Source organism: Moschus berezovskii, chromosome 5 (genome assembly GCF_049115385.1).
Source record: "Moschus berezovskii isolate FMDL1 chromosome 5, NW_MosBer_1.0, whole genome shotgun sequence".
In the NCBI taxonomy this organism is placed as follows: domain Eukaryota; kingdom Metazoa; phylum Chordata; class Mammalia; order Artiodactyla; family Moschidae; genus Moschus; species Moschus berezovskii.
The window spans coordinates 17,451,937-17,469,330 of NC_142464.1; the positions used below are offsets into that span (position 1 = coordinate 17,451,937).

General features: G+C 40.0%; 1 protein-coding gene across 1 annotated transcript in view; it reads right to left on the bottom strand.

Moving 5' to 3' along the window:
• Positions 1-532: 532 nt before the first annotated feature.
• Positions 533-17,394, bottom strand: part of UGT8 (UDP glycosyltransferase 8) — a 101,893-nt gene continuing 85,031 nt past the window's right edge. The window contains exons 3-6 of the mRNA XM_055434527.2: positions 11,132-11,274; positions 8,831-8,907; positions 4,663-4,882; positions 533-3,106 (exon numbers count right to left, since the gene is read on the bottom strand). Of these exons, the coding sequence (XP_055290502.1) occupies positions 2,743-3,106; positions 4,663-4,882; positions 8,831-8,907; positions 11,132-11,274 (804 nt within the window). The 3' untranslated portion in view covers positions 533-2,742. The remainder of the gene's footprint in view (positions 3,107-4,662; positions 4,883-8,830; positions 8,908-11,131; positions 11,275-17,394) is intronic.

The window sequence follows — 17,394 nt, forward strand, 5'->3', positions numbered from 1 at the left end:
TTTAATTGGAGTCCTCAGAGGATCCAGTGTGGTGGATTCCAGTACAGCTGGAGAAGGCTGTTGCATATCACAATATGGAGAGGGGGAGGTGGTAAACATGTGGTTGGGTAGGAGAAGTTCAGAGGGGACTCTTGTAAGGACAATACTTTCAAATCTAAGTTGATAAACATCAGTGGAAACTTTACCAGAAAATACCAACCTTGTACTCAGGAATCTGAGAATGTCCCCAGATTGTAATACAAAGTGTCTACATCCTCAAGAAAGAATCTCCAGCTTTCTTCAATCTTAATCATAAACCGCGGCTTTAACCCAAACATTGCTTCCCTCCAATCCTGGACATCCAAACTCTGCTTCTATGTCTATGTGGAGGGATATTGAGACTTATGGCTCTAGAGGAAAAACGATTAATGTCTTAATTCTCATTTGCATTTGACAATGACCAGTTATAGAAACACTTGCAGAAGTTTTTCTAAAAATAAAATGAATAAATACCTTCATGAAAACTTTACTTTATTAGAGAATCTAGCCCAAGTGTGGAAAATTTAAAATCACTCTATTTACCAAAACTGGCTAACAATAAGCTTACTAAAAAAAATAACAACAACAATGATCAGTAAATAACTACACTTAACATTCTTAATTATGGGACAATTTTATGATCCATGTTGATGTATCTGTAAGGCAAATCCCTCTGTTTAATAAAAATTAAAAAAAAAAAACATTCTCACATGTAACACACTGTTTTCACACTCATATACACATATAAAAGATGGGAGACCTGTCTCAGAAACATGTTTATAAGGGATATACATAATATTGTGAAATAAAATCTGAATAAAAATTTTATTCCAACAACATTTCTCTATTTTTAAATCATGTTTATTGTTTAAGTTCTTATCACAGTGGAGATTAACTTATGCTTAATCATCCAGTGAATGCCTACTGTCAACTTCATCCAGTTCCAAAAAAGCAAAATCAACTCCGTCATACACTCTAAGCCCTGTTGCCACCCCACCACTCATTGCCTGTGTTTTTCTTTCCCTTCAACGGCAATATTACAAGATTGTGAAAAGGTATAACTAAAAGGCTTATACACGTAATACCATTTCTTCAAGTATTCAGAGAGCAGTATATTTGCCTGCATTGTACCTTACAAAACTACTTGCGACATTATTTCTAAGTACAGGAGAGTGGCTCCTGGTGGGAGTGTGATGAAGTTGTATGTCATAGTGTACGACAAGGATTTACAGCATTCTAGAATTTTCACAACTCTTCCCATGTTAGTGAAAGTCATTAGGTAAATGCTGTAGTTTTCTACTTTCAGCTGTCAGACATAAGATTTCGAACTACAAATAAATAAAGCATACACTCAACATGTGTAGTGCAAATGCTAAGTAAACAGAATGACATGGAATGAACTCCTAGATGCCAGTGAGTGTATGGTTCAGTGGGGAGGTCCTGATTTTATGATGTCTGTGACTTGCACCCCATTCTCAAATGAATACTGTCACTGTCCCACGTCAGCCACAATGGATCAAAGAGCCAGAGCAGATTGAAGTGAGGTGAAGGGAGTGATAAGGAAGTGGGAACTCATTTTCACCAATAAGTGGTACAGTTTCTCTGTCACTTCTGTACGTCATGGAAAGTTTGATTTGGTAACCAGATCTCAAACCTCTCAGACAAAGCAGGTACCAATATGGAGAAAAGCAAATTATCCAATGAAAAGAATTATCTCTTGGCACCTATATAAGAGATTGTGTGGCCCAGACACCAAGAGGGGATGAAGAAGGTGGTTTTTTAGTTAAAACTTTGGAAATATCACATCTGAACATTCAAAAATTACATTATAGACAAGTCATCAAACAACGGCCCTGTTTAAAGATGCTATATAAGCAATAGTCTTCAGTACTTTGAACAAAAATCAGAGCTTTGTTGCTTTGTCTGAATTAGATAGTTAAGATAATGTTATTTATTAAAATGAAATAGAAAAAAACTATAAAATTCTCCTAGAGGCAAATTATTGGTAGGGGGGAAATAAAAATAAACTATGACAACCAATTTATACATTTACTTAATTGTATGTTTTTTCCCCCAGAAGAATCCACAGTCTTTAAAAAAAAAAAATTAAAAAACCCCAAAATACAAAAACAGGTGCCATTTATCTTTTGCATTTTCTTCCTCTGCATTCACTTTTAAGGAAAAAAAGTGTTCTTTTGTGGTACTGTTTCTGAGTTCCCACATATGAAGTTCTAAAAGAGAAACATCTGGATCCTAACTGCCTTTCTGTTTCATTCTTAGATGCATTGTACCGTCAACAAATATAACAAGCAGCTGGCTAAAAGTCTCTCATTGGGGAAACATACAAACACACAGACATACACACATACACACACAAACAAACCTTTCTAAGAGAAAATAAACCATTCCTCATCTGGGACACACATATATCAAGACTAAAAACTAAAGTCTGACACAGTCACTTAATTGATTTAAATAATTAAGGCTTCTAAAAGGTTCAGTGCCAAAACTACCTGTATCAGTATTCGAATAAAATACATTTTTGCATTTTAGGTTTGTGCTTTTTACAGCCATCTTACTTCCACAGAATTTCATTAATAAGATCAGATAAGGGAGTGTTAGAATTGTTTACTGATATTTTTAATTTAGTAGTTGTTAGACTAATTTGTAGCAATAAAAATTCAATGGCTGAATAGATTTGTTACTACCAGGTGGGCGGTTGGCTCATTTCACCTTCTTTTCGTGTTTAATGTGGCCATTTCTTTTATACTTGCCATTGAGGATACCATTATGGTAATGTCCATTCACTGTGCTGTGCTTACTGCTTGACCACAGACTTTTGATTCTTCTGCAGATAAATTTTGTCACCCATGACAAGAGGAAGTAAAACAAGGCAGCACCAAGCAAAAGCACGAAGACAATATCCAGTAAAAAATACTGACAGAAAGAGATCTGATGGACGGCGGCACGTAGGTGATGGGCTCCATCATGACGGAGAATGTAATCGATCCAATAAATAGTCCGGTTGACGGGGTGACCAGGTTGATCCTTGTGGATTTCCGAAAGCTTCTGAGCCCTCTGACGGTAGCTACGGAGTGGAGGCAAGACACACATGTCATTTTCCATAAGAACATCACATTTTGAAAAACATTATACTTTTAAAGCCTTGATGTACTCCAATACTTTGGCTACCTGATGCAAAGAACTGAGTCTTTGGAAAAGACCCTGATGCTGGGCAAAATTGAAGGCAGGAGAAGGGGACGCAGAGTATGAGATGGTTGGAAGGCATCACAAACTCGATGGACATGAGTTTGATCAAGCTCTGGGAGTTGGTGATGGGCAGGAAAGTGTGGTGTGCTACAGTCCATGAGGTCACAAAGAGTTGGACACGACTGAGCGACTGAACTGAACTGATATTTTAAAGGACTTCCCAGATGGTGCTAGCAGTAAGGAATACGCCTGCTAAAGCAGGTAGATGCAAGACATGTGGGTTCCATCCCTGGGTCAGGAAGATCCCCTGGAGAAGGAAATGGCAAGCCACTCCAGTATTCTTGCCTTAAGAATACCATGGACAGAGGAGCTGGGTGGGCTAAGTCCACGGGGTTACAAAGAGTTGGACTGAGCATCTGAGCACAGTTTAAAAAGGAAAGCTATAGAACACAGACGAAGGGGTCCCCTACTCTGACACCTTGGATGATCAAACATACTGCTCCAAGTGCCAAGAATTACAGCCAAGACCCTGGATCCTCTAAGGGGTCAGTGCATAAAGGCTGCCTCTGAGCCCACACATGGCAGCATATAGAACCCTAGGGCACTTTTCCAGTCTTTTACATAAAAGAAACATTATTTTATACGAAAGAGTTTTTCTTTATTGTGTGTTCTTAGAATATGGCAATGTTTCTCAATCCAGTGTTATGCTATATATCCTGGGTATTAAGAGGAAAAGCTCACACATTTCCAGATTAATGCCACTTGAAATGCAGGATCAATTAAATGTCACATAAAAATGGGAAAACCTATATTTTGTTTTAAAACTATGCAGGCCAACTCTCAACCATTTGAGGCTCAGTTGTGAACTGGGTTAACTCAAGACACATCAAGAATTTAAGAAACAAGATAAAAGATTCTGACCAAGTCATTCACCTGAGTAAATATATCTTGGCATTTCATAGCTGCCCAGTGCTAGGGAAACCCAGCACCCGGCAGTATCAAGAGCACCCGTTTTGAAATCAGACAGCCTTGGTTTAAGTTCCTACTCCAAAGCTGTATAACTAGGGGTGTATTACTTAAGCTCTCTGAGTTTTAAGTGTCTCATCTCTATAATGGAAACAAGGAACATGGTGATATAAAGTTTTATGAGCATTAAAATGAGATAAAGGACACAACAATTGACAAACTCTAGGGAGCCAAAGGTTCCCATGGTAGTTTCTTCCCCATTTTGGCAGATTGTGGTGGAATATTACTCGAGGTCATACATGGCTGGCCAAATGATTGCTATTTTTATTTTTCAAATGACATTACACACAGGAATCTAAAGGATATTTCTATATTTAGCTTATTGACGACCTACTGGCAATTACCAGCTATTGACAGTATGCTGTGGTAAATATAGCTCACCTGCATTACTATTAGCTGAAAGCTTACCTGGGATTATTGATGACTTTCACTAGTGCTTCATACAGCTCTCCTTCAGTCACCGTCTTCCATTCCAGCAGTATCCCCATGCCTTTTGCCTGTACCCGGGTCATAGTGTCATAATGGTCTCCAAAGAGTGGGATTCCCACCACAGGCACACCATGATACATAGTTTCAAAAATACTATTCAAACCACCATGGCTCAAGAAGGCTTTAATATTGGAATGCCCTAAAGAAGGATTAAAAAAGAAAACCACTTGGGATATTGTATACTATTCTAGGAAGATGTTTTCCAGACCTTTCTTAAGAGTTGGCATTATAATAAACATGCATTTCAGATATAAGATTTTCAAAGACACAGTTTCACTGATTCCTGCTCTGCGCCAATTACAATGTTTATTATAAGCATAATTATCAGATTTGTATAGATCAATTAAAAGCCATTTTAAGTAGTTAACATGTATAGTTTTAAGAAGTATATTACAATATCTTCTCCCAAAACACAAATACCAACTGCATTCAGATAGCCAGTAATTAATAAAAGGTCAATGAACGTAAGGAATGACCAAAAATACCAGAGTATAACCACATTCTACTAAACGCAGACACCCACTTCTGGCTACTCAAGCATTTATCTATATTAAAGTCAAACACACTCTGTAAAAAAACAAAAATGTAAAAATGTGAGGCTGGACTCCAGATGTCCAAGAAACGTTCCTGTGCTTATCCAAGGAGGAACACTGCACAGTGCTCAGTATTCACAACATTCAAGTCATGTCTGCAATATCTGCACTTCTCAATCTTAGGGTCCAATTCTACATTTCAGGAATAAAAACAAACAGGGACAGATAAATACAAAAATTAGTTCTAAGAGATAGGACATCTTGTAACATCTGGTTGTCATGGAGATAAAAGAGATAATTTATCAAAGTTAGTGAGGTATTTCAAACTCCAGATCTCCTTGTAAGCAGAGAGACTTGCATAAAAAACGTAAGACAAAAAAACACGGCACTTGAGATGGGTGTTAGATGGCCAGAAAGAAATTACCGCTTGCAAAAACAGGAGCATTTAAAATAAACACATGTCACGTATGAACCTAGGTCTCAGTGGGGCTCCAGGACTCTCCGCCCCCAACATCTAGCAGGCTGGTCTCTCAGGGTCTCTTGCCCTGACCCACAAGGGGCTTCTCAACTCAGCCCAACTAAGGAATCGGCCCTCGCAGTGGATTTCAAACTTTCTTTTCAGCAGTAGAACTCTTTTTCTTTGAGTGAACCCTGACCACCAGCAAGGCCAGTTGTGAAAAAGTAAAGAGAATTGGTGAGTGGAGAGCAAGGGGAATGCGCTGAGAGAGGAGGGGACAGCGATTTGGTTCCTGCTTCTGTTCCTGGAGGAATCTTCTGAACAGAGTTAGAAACCAACAGAGGATCCACAGAGGTCTAGGCTGGAGTTGAAAAGGATGCTAATCTCAGCAAAAGGCAGAGAGCTGAGATTCTGAGGAACCTGGAGGAGCTGCGAACTTGTGAGGCTCTCTGGGTGCAGCTACACCTTGCTGTATAGCCTCAGAGAAAAAATGGCATGAGACCAATTCCGATTATCCCAGATAGCAGTGTCTGCTGTTGCAGTGAGATGGCTGAGGGTCAAGATACGGAGATATTTAAATTTCATGCTTCCTTCCTACTTTCTACAGCATCTGACATCATAACAGTAAAGATAAGAAACAGAAAAAATGCAAATATCAAAAAAGGTAAATTGTCTTTTTTCCATCATTTTTATAATCTATAGAATAATATTTATAATAAACTAGATGAAAAGGAATTATTTATATTCACTGTTTTATAGTTACAAAATTCAATTTGCAGGGTTTGAGAGGGTCCATTTAGCTTCTAAAAGATACTCTCTAAAAGTCTGTTTTTAAGAATATAACTTTCATCTACTTTCACATAATCTGTTAAGATTAGTACTGTTGAACAAATAAATGAGTTGATATTGCCAAAATCAATAACATTTTTATAATTTCCTTAGGAAGTAATATCTTAAAGGATAACATGGCATTACAGTTTCATAGAGATTTAATGAATAAAGCAACTTACATTTTACTATCTCTGTTTATCAAAGAGAATTAAATTGTTTATATTCAAATCTTGAGATATGCATATAATTGGCATTTTAATTTTGAGTTGAGGATCAGAACCCCAATAAATAAATAAATCAAAAGAAATAAAGTGTTCAAAATTGCCCAGTGATTTAGGGGTAAATTTAGTCAGAAATATTGAGTGCAGCTGGCATATTGAGTGCCAGCAAATTTGGAAAACTCAGCAGTGGCCACAGGACTGGAAAAGGTCAGTCTCCATTCCAATCCCAAAGAAAGGCAATGCCAAAGAATGCTCAAACTACCACACAATTGCACTCATCTCACACGCTAGTAAAGTCATGCTCAAAATTCTCCAAGCCAGGCTTCAGCAATATGTGAATAGTGAACTCCCAGATGTTCAAGCAGGTTTTAGAAAAGGCAGAGGCACCAGAGATCAAATTGCCAACATCCGCTGGATCATGGAGAAAGCAACAGAGTTCCAGAAAAACATCTATTTCTGCTTCATTGACTATGCCAACGCCTTTGACTGTGTGGATCACAATAAACTGTGGAAAATTCTGAAAGAGATGGGAATACCAGACCACCTGACCTGCCTCTTGAGAAACCTGTATGCAGGTCAGGAAGCAACAGTCAGAACTGTACATGGAACAACAGACTGGTTCAAAATAGGAAAAGGAGTACATCATGGTTGTATATTTTCACCTTGCTTACTTAACTTATATGCAGAGTACATCATGAGGAACGCTGGGCTGGAAGAAGCACAAGCTGGAATCAAGATTGCTGGGAGAAATATCAATAATCTCAGATATGCAGATGACATTACCCTTATGGCAGAAAGTGCAGAGGAACTCAAAAGCCTCTTGATGAAAGTGAAAGAGGAGAGTGAAAAGGTTGGCTTGAAGCTCAACATTCAGAAAACAAAGATCATGGCATCTGGTCCCATCACTTCATGGGAAATAGATGGGGAAACAGTGGAAACAGTGTCAGACTTTATTTTTTTGGGCTCCAAAATCACTGCGGATGCTGATTGCAGCCATGAAATTAAAAGACGCTTACTCCTTGGAAGGAAAGTTATGACCAACCTTGATAGTATACTAAAAAGCAGAGACATTACTTTGCCAACCAAGGTCCGTCTAGTCAAGGCAATGGTTTTTCCCGTGGTCATGTATGGATGTGAGAGTTGGACTGTGAAGAAAGCTGAGCGCTGAAGAATTGATGCTTTTGAACTGTGGTGTTGGAGAAGACTCTTGAGAGTCCCTTGGACTGCAAGGTGATCCAACCAGCCCATTCTAAAGGAGATCAATCCTGGGTGTTCATTGGAAGGACTAATGCTAAAGCTGAAACTGCAGTACTCTGGCCACCTCATGCGACGAGTTGACTCACTGGAAAAGACTCTGATGCTGGGAAAGGTTGGGGGCGGGAGGAGAAGGGGACGACCGAGAATGAGATGGCTGGATGGCATCACCGACTCTGTGGACATGAGTTTGAGTGAACTCCGGGAGTTGGTAATGGACAGGGAGGCCTGGCGTGCTGTGATTCATGGGGTCACGGAGAGTCGGACACGACTGAGCGACTGAACTGAACCGAACTGAACTTAGTCAGACAATTCAAACAAAGTTGAAATAAACTGACGGTTTTTTGGCTTTCTGTTTGCCTATGGTTTCCAACAAATGAGTAACTTCAACTTTCTCTGGTTTCTTAGATAAAAGTATAATAAAAGTATACTTTCTTAGGTAAAATATAACACAAATCTAAATTTTCACTGTTTTTAACTTGACTACTTTTAGCTGATCAGTCTAACTAGGTATATCTTTACTCCTACTAGTTTATGCAGTGTTAAGTATATTTTTCAGAAAATCAAAATTTGCGACTGGTCTAAAATTTATAGGCCTAAATGATTACACTTTAAAATGATTTGCCAATAACTGAAGATCTGACTTGTTGATCCGAAATCTAGAACTTAGTACTCAAGATAATATAATGAATCTATTATAAACCACCCATATAAGACACTCAAGTGTAAAATTCACGTTTACACAATTAAAATCAAAAAGCCAAGTAAGCACCCATGGGTCACTGACTTACCAAGCAGGTCATTTTGTGGTAACCATTCTATGAGCCTGGTGTTGTTTCCCAGATTCTTTGGTTTGGTTCCAGAAAACCTGAAATGTACACCAGACAACGAATGTTTCAAAGAATCAAACTTGACTCTTGGCATGAACTATGTGGTTAAACTTTTAGGTTTAAAATAAATGTTACATGATCTTTTGTTGACATTCTTAAGAGAGAAGCATGCTTCAAAACAACAAAAATTTTAGTTACTTTTTCACATTTTCATTGATTGAGGGCCAAATATGAAACATTCTGGATTATATTGAGATCCATGTTCCTTCAGCAATTCTCACAGAGCTGGGGAAAATAGCAACCACATGAACCTCTGCTAGAAAGAACTTTCTACCAGCATCCAGAAGGTGAAAGAGGAAGGCAGGGAGGGCCAGCACTGGGCAGTCACCACTTCCCATCTGGACACCCAGAACCCGAGGAAAGGCTCGAGAACTAGAAGAAAGCAGGAAGTACTCTCCAGCTGGGCCCCAGAGATGGTACTGTGGAGTAAAGATGCAGGCTGTTTCCGGCCTCGGTCTTTGAAACACAAACCATAAAGTGCTCATCAACTGAGAGAATGGCAAGAGCCTGCAATGAGCAGATATAAACTGGCCCAGATAATTAACAGAAGGGGCACTTTCTGGGTTAAGCCTAACACAGGAAACCCAACATCCACTTCATGGCTTAGCCAGGAGAAAATTAAAGGTGTTAGCCCCTCAGTCGTATCAACTCTTTCTAACCCCATAGACTGTAGCCTCTGTCCATGGGATTCTCCAAGCAAGAATAGTGGGGTGGGTTGCCATGCCCTTCTCCAGGGAATCTTCCTGATCTAGGGATTGAACCCAGGTCTCCCACATTGTAGGCAGATTCTTTCCCATCCAAGCCACACCAGAAGAAGTGGGAACTAATTTTCCCACAGTCTGTACAAGGGAGAAAACCATACTCCTTACAGCATACTTGTAAAGGCTTGACACTGTGGGGCTGACCTTGTACACCTCTGTATCCATAACGCTCAATGGCGGGGGCAGGTACTAAATAAACACGCACTAAGTAAGTGTTCAGGGCCAAGTTTAGACACTGGGTTAGAAATTAAAGAGACCGGACTTCCCCGGTGGTACAGTGGATCAAGAATCCGCTTGCCAATGTCGGGGACATGGGTTCAATCCCTGGTCCGGGAAGACTCTACACACCACGGAGCAACTAAGCCTGTTCGCCACAACTGCTGAGCCTATGCTCTCAAGCCCGGGAACCACATGTACTGAGCCCAAGTGCCACAACCACTGAAGCCCGTGTGCCCGAGAGCCCATGGGCGCTCCCCAAAAACAGAAGCCCCCACAATGAGAAGCCTAAACACCACAATGAAGAGTTGCCCCCACTCGCTGCAACTAGAGAATGCCGGAGGGCAGCAATGAAGACCCAGCAAAACCAAAAATAAAAATAGGTAAATAATTTAAAAAAAAAAATTCTAGAGACAGACACGTGTTGGCAGTGCCTCCCAAAAGAAGTGGGGTCTGTTTTGACCAGCACTAACTAGCAAGTCACTGTATTTTTAAAGGCCTGGTCTCTTGAATGAAAGGAATTGAAAGCATTTATAAACAAAGTGGGAGCCCCAAAGGTTCCATGAAATATTTCACCTATTTAATCATTCACCTATCAGTTTTTAATCTCATTCCAACACTGATTTGAAGGAATATAAAGAAATGGCTTCTCTGGTGGCTCAGACAGTAAAGAATCTGCCTGCAATGCAGATCTGGGTTCGATCCCTGGGTCGGGAAGATCCTCTGAAGAAAAGAATGGCAACCCACTCCACTATTCTTGACTGGACAACCCCATGGACAGGGGAGCCTTGTGGGCTACAGTCCATGGGGGTGCAAAGAGGTGGACACAACTGAGCGACTAACCCACACACACATAGAAATGCACGCAATTGTACATTTTTAAATGATAATAAATAACAGAAGGGTCCATGGGGCCACAGAGTCAGACACGACTGAGCAACTGAACAACAACAAAATGAGGGTAACATAAAAATGCACATCAACAAGGACACATCACTATGCACTGTATCTTCTTTTTGTGCTATAGACTAGATGTCCCCATCCATCACAGAGTATTATATAAATTAATCCCTAGATTTCAACACATTAAGAAACAAAATGAAAAGTCAGAGCATTCTGCTAATGTTGCCAGGGTATCAGTGTGTTGTGGTTATTTACACCTGCAGACTAAGACAGAGGATACGGAAAACCAGTGGTGAAGAAGCAATCTATGTTATTACTTTACCTCCAAATCACTTTTTGGGGCAATCTCCCCAGAGCTCCGGCCAGTTTGGTAGCAATGTCTTCTGACAGATACTTGACGCCAGCTCCAAAAGACACCAGGACAAAACCATGCTCATTAGCACCATTTACCCACCTTTGGAGATCCTGCAATTCAAAACACGGCAGTTAATTTTATGAAGGAGTAATACAGTTTAAAATCAGTGTCATCACAGCTCTGTTTTTAAAAAGCACTCAGATAATTTTCTTAAACAATTAGAACCTGAAGAGGATATAATATTTTCTTTTGAATGCTTTTCTTTCAAATATTTCACCTGCCAATGCTAATTAAAATAAGGACAGACAGTTAATTTGGTAAGATTAATAAACAACAACAAAATATCAGTAATTAATGGCCTAAGATCTCAGACAGAAGTAAAAAAAAAAATTGAAACATGTTTAAAATATGGCTAGAGATAAATCTGTATGAGGATACACTTAAAAGATTAGACATATGACAAAAATAAAAGCTACTACCGCAACACCCATCCAGGGAGAAGCTCCAATACTCTGGTCACCTGATGCAAAGAGCTGACTCATTGGAAAAGATGCTGATGCTGGGTAAGATTGAAGGCAGGAGGAGAGGGTATGACAGAGGATGAGATGGTTGGATGGCATCACCGACTCGATGGACATGAGTCTGAGCAAGCTCCAGGAGTTGGTGACAGGGAAACCTGGCATGGTGCAGTCCATGGGGTCTCAAAGAATCGGACACGACTGAGGAACTGAACTGAACTGAGGCTGATTTTATCTTGGTCTAAGCTCTGATGCTGGGAAAGGTTGGGGGCGGGAGGAGAAGGGGACGACAGAGAGTGAGATGGCTGGATGGCATCACCGACTCTGTGGACATGAGTTTGAGTGAACTCCGGGAGTTGGTGATGGACAGAGAGGCCTGGCGTGCTGTGGTTCATGGGGTCGCGGAGAGTCGGACACAACTGAGCGACTGAACTGAACTGAAGCTTGATAATTTTCATTTCTGGAAAGCATACTGTATTATATGCTGATAGGGACACAGAACCATAGGCCTAACAAGTTTTACTGTTTCTCTAATTATTTCTTCAACTTCCACTCACACAGAACAGAAATCATACGTACTGTATAGAGAGGCATCCCAGGGTTCTGGAAATCTCTGAGCAGAAGCTTTCCCTCGTGTGGAAAAACACTAAATTCTCAAACATGTCCATCTACAGCTAATAGATCCAGGGCCACAGCAAATCTGATATTAACTAAGGAAACTGTCAAACTGCAGGAGTTACTCATTTCATAGGAAAACACATTAACGCCCTTCTGCCAGTGCCACTGATTTGTGCTAAAGATGAAGGCAGTTCGTTTTAAGGAACACTACCCTGGCAGCATTTTATTCTGTAGGCACCTGCTTGTTTTTAAGGTAACTCATCCCTCTGACTAAGTCTTTTGTCAAAGTCACTGAGCTTCTGTTTCCCATATGAAAATTCACAAAGCCACAGTGCTTTGAAGAACACGCAATCCCTCTGTAAGGAAAACAAATGCACTGTCCACTGGCAATGCCTATGCCCTATTACAGTCATGGACACGGGACAGCCCCACGCTGCAGTCACAACAGGCAGAGTGCGCTGTCCCGGTTACATCTGGCAGACCTGGGAGGGCTCTGGTTCAGAAAGTTATTGAGATGACTGTGTTGTCTGTGCTTTTTCACGGCACACCACTTTCTGGCATAATTTGAGTTGCAGCTGAGAGGTAAGAAATACAGCATGAAGTGCCATCACAATGGCATCACCCTGTAGCTCAATACGAAGTATTTATATGGAATGTTAGGCCTCTTTATGTCTTGATTTTCTCTGCTTTCTTTCCTGCCTCTCACTTAATGAGATCTGTGTTAGCTGGCTCTATTACACTTTCTCTTAGCAGGGAAGAGGGGACTACATTTTATGCCCCAAATGAATTAGTGAATAGTGTCATTATATGACCAAGAATGAAGATGGAAAGGAAGTACATCCTTCCAGCTACTGAATGAGTAAAATAGGCTATCATTATTTGGGAGGGAAGAAAATGTTATCAAAATACCTCATTTTCCAGGAAACTCTACTTATTAATGAATATATAAAAGAAACAGAATATATCAACTATAGATTAAAGCTTTTAACTTATATGCTACCACATTTATCAAGAATATCACATGTGCTAAAAATTTAACAGTGAAATTTAAAGATTCAAAGTAAGATACACAGCAAACTGATTCAGAATTTTCATTTTATATACAGTCTTAAGATAGGTGTACTTAGAACAAATATAAACATAGCACAGTAGAATGATCTGAAAACATATGGTATTTTCTCCCTATGGTTTGTCTTCAAATAATTTATCACCAACTATCCAATTCTCTAAAGCCAAAAATTTCAGGGCCAATGCTATTTACAAAATTTTTATTTTCAAAAATACTAAACCTTATAGGAAATATAATGCAAAAAAATAGAGGAAAACAACAGAATGGGGAAGACTAGAGATCTCTTCAAGAAAATTAGAGATATCAAGGGAACATTTCATGCAAAGATGGGTACAAAAAAGGAGAGAAATGATATGGACCCAACAGAAGAGATATTAGGAAGAGGTGGCAAGAATACACAGAAGAACTATAGAAAAAAGATCTTCATGACCCAGATAACCACAATGGTGTGATAACTATGAACAAAGACAGTGGAGGTGATGGAATTCCAGTTGAGCTATTTCAAATCCTAAAAGATGATGCTGTGAAAGTGCTGAACTCAATATGCCACCAAATTTGGAAAACTCAGCAGTGGCCACAGGACTGGAAAAGGTCAGTTTTCATTCCAATCCCAAAGAAAGGCAATGCCAAAGAATGTTCAAGTGAAGTGAAGTGTTAGTCATTCAGTCGTGTCCGACTTTTGTGACCCCAATGGACTGTAGCCCACCAGGCTCCTCTGTCCATGGAATTCACTCATCTCACACACTAGCAAAGTAATGCTCAAAATTCTCCAAGCTGGGCTTCAACAGTACGTGAACTGTGAACTTCCAGGTGTTCAAACTGGATTTAGAAAAGCCAGAGGAACCAGAGATCAAATTACCAATATTTGTTAGATCATAGAAAAAGCAACGGAGTTAGAGGAAAATATCTACTTACTGACTACTCCAAAGCCTTTGACTGAAGATCAAACAACAAAGTGGTGTATCACAACAGTTTGTGTGGATCACAACAAACTGTGGAAAATTCTGAAACAGGTGGGACTACCTTACCTGTCTCCTGAGAAATCTGTATACAGGTAAAGAAGCAAGTTAGACCTGGATAGGGAACAATAGACTGATTCCAAATTGAGAAAGTAGTGCATCAAGGCTGTATGTTGTCACTCAGCTTATTTAACTTAAATGCAGAATACATCATGTGAAACGCCAAACTGCATGAAGCACAAGCTGGAATCAAGATTGCCAGGAAAAATATCAATAACCTCAGATACACAGATGACACCACCCTTGTGGCAGAAAGCAAAGAGGAACTAAAGAAACTCTTGATGAAAGTGGAAAAGGAGAGTGAAAAAGGTGGCTTAAAACTCAACATTCAGAAAACCAAGATCATGGGATCCAGTCTCATCACTTCGTGGCAAATAGATGGGGAAACAATGGAAACACTGAGAGACTTTATTTTGGGGGGCTCCAAAATTACTGTAGATGGTGACTGCAGCCATAAAATTAAAAGACACTTGCTCCTTGAAAGAAAAGCTATGCCCCACCTAGACAGCATATTAAAAGCAGAGACATTACTTTGCCAACAAAGGTCCGTCTAACCTATCTAGGTTTTTCCAGCAGTCATGTATGGATGTGAGAGTTGGACTATAAAGAAAGCTGAGTGTGGAAGAATTGATGCTTTTTAACTGTGGTGTTGAAGAAGACTCTTGAGAGTCCCTTGGACTGCAAGGAGATCCAACCTGTCAATCCTAAAGGAAATGAGTCCTGAATATTCACTGGAAGGACTGATGCTGAAGCTGAAACTCCAATACTTTGGCCACCTGATGCGAAGAACTGACTCGTTGGAAAAGACCCTGATGCTGGGAAAGATTGAAGGCAGGAAGAGAAGGGGACAACAGAGGATGAGATAGTCGTATGGCATCACCGACTCAATGGACATGAGCCTGAACAATCTCCAGGAGTTTGTGATGGACAAGGAAGCCTGGCATGCTGCAGTCCATGGGGCTGCAAAAAGCTGGACACAATGGAGCAACTAAACTGATGGGAATAACATTATATGGTCTCACAAGGACTTAGAAGGTCTTTCAGTTTCAGCTGACTCTATGGATACATATAGAAGTACAGATACTTCTTCAGTTGTTTGTTCTCTGTTTTGCTTGATACACAATGAAATCATAAACGTATTTTTCCAGCTTTTCCTATCATAGTCATTAGCCATAAGCAGAATATATTCAAGTATATTGTCTTTATTGGTATATAAGGGACTAGAAATACTTTTATTCATTATGGTTCACTGCCTCCAGGGGAAATACTCAGCATTTTTAGAAGGTAATACTGCACTTGGCTTGCGATTTCCAGGAGGCATTAGTGGTACAGAACACTCTCGTCAAAACGGGAAACAAGAGACACAGGTTCAGTCCCTGGTCAGGAAGATCCCCTGGAGGAGGGTGTGGCAACCCACTCCAGTATTCCTGCTGGAGAATCCCACGGACAGAGGAGCCTGGCCGGCTACAGTCCATGGGACTGCAAACAGTCAGACCCAACTGAAGCGATTTGGCATGTACATGCACCGCACTTGGCTTAATGTGGGGACAGAGGCCAAGGTGATTTCCCAACTCTGTCCTGAGCTGGAGGCAGACGCGGGGAGTGAGAGACTGTTGTGGCCAGAGGGAGGGGCAGGGGCCACCTGGCCACGAGGGGATGGAACCGCTCCCCGCGGTCTCCAATCTGCCGCAAAGGTTCAGAAAAGGTCTGGTGTGACTGATGTCCTGCAAGTACACAGAAGCGGCTGGGTTTGGGGTTTGACTGGTTCAGTGACCCTCAGGTAATATGAGTAGATGCAGGAGCTAGATGCCGAGGGGGTCTAGAATTTGCTCAACTCATGGTGAAGACTCTGCAACTGAAACTTCACTGAAAAGGTTGCCAAAGAGCTAGGAGGCCAGGCATCATCTCAGGTCTAGGCACATGTACTGTATTTTCTAGAGTTTAAGATCCTGTTGGTTACGAAGTGTAAATTGTTTTAATAACAGTTCTTCACAAAACCCTCTCCACCCTTCATAATAAATGCAATTAATATAAAAAAATTCTCCCAATTCCAGAAATTTATCATTATTAAAATTATAGACACTTTAGAATCCCCCTCCCCTGTGGCAAACACTAACTTAAAAATTTGGACCGAGAAAAATAAAACCCTCAAGATATCAACAAAGATAATACACATTTAAGAGCTAGAGTGAACTTATTAATAAAATATACAAGATCCACAGAAAGAAAACAAGAAAACTTTACTGAAGGAGAAAAAAGAAAATCTATTCAAATGGAGAGATGTAACATGGGCTGGGAAGAAAACATCAATGTTATTTAGATGCTGATTATTTTATAAAATTTAGTTCAATGAATTCTCAGCCTACATTTCAAAAGGATTGTTACAGAACTTAAAAATCTGAGCTTACAATTTTTCTAGAAAAGAAAATGTATAAGAAAGGCCAAAAAACCTTTGAAAAAACAAGAGTTTACCCTTCAAGATATTAAAATGCACTCTAGAATCTTAAAGCATCACAATGCATGTCTTCAGTATTAGGAGAAGAGAGAGCCATGAAGTGGCAGACAAGATGGACTGCCATGTGGACAGGAAGTCAGGATCTTTCTATCAGTACAGAAATGAGGCCTTCAGCCACGGGTTCAGAAAAAAGAGTGAGCTAGATCCTTCCGCTAACAAATCAGAGAAGGATTAAAAAGTTAAACAACTAAATTAAAATGGATGAAGTACTTAAAAAAACCCCAAAGATAATTTTATTGCATTTGGGTGGGGAAGACCTTCCTGAGCCAGTCACATACCCTAGAAGTCATAAAGAAAAGGCAGACAGACATGACCACAGAACAATATACATCTAGAGAATGGAAGACGTTTTATCAATAAAAAGCAACAGAACCATAAGTTGATGCAGAGTATTTGTAACACACAAAATAAAGAATTAATATGTAGAACAAAATAATGAGGAAATGGGTAACCCACAAGAACCCACTGTACAGCACAGGGAACTCTGCCAG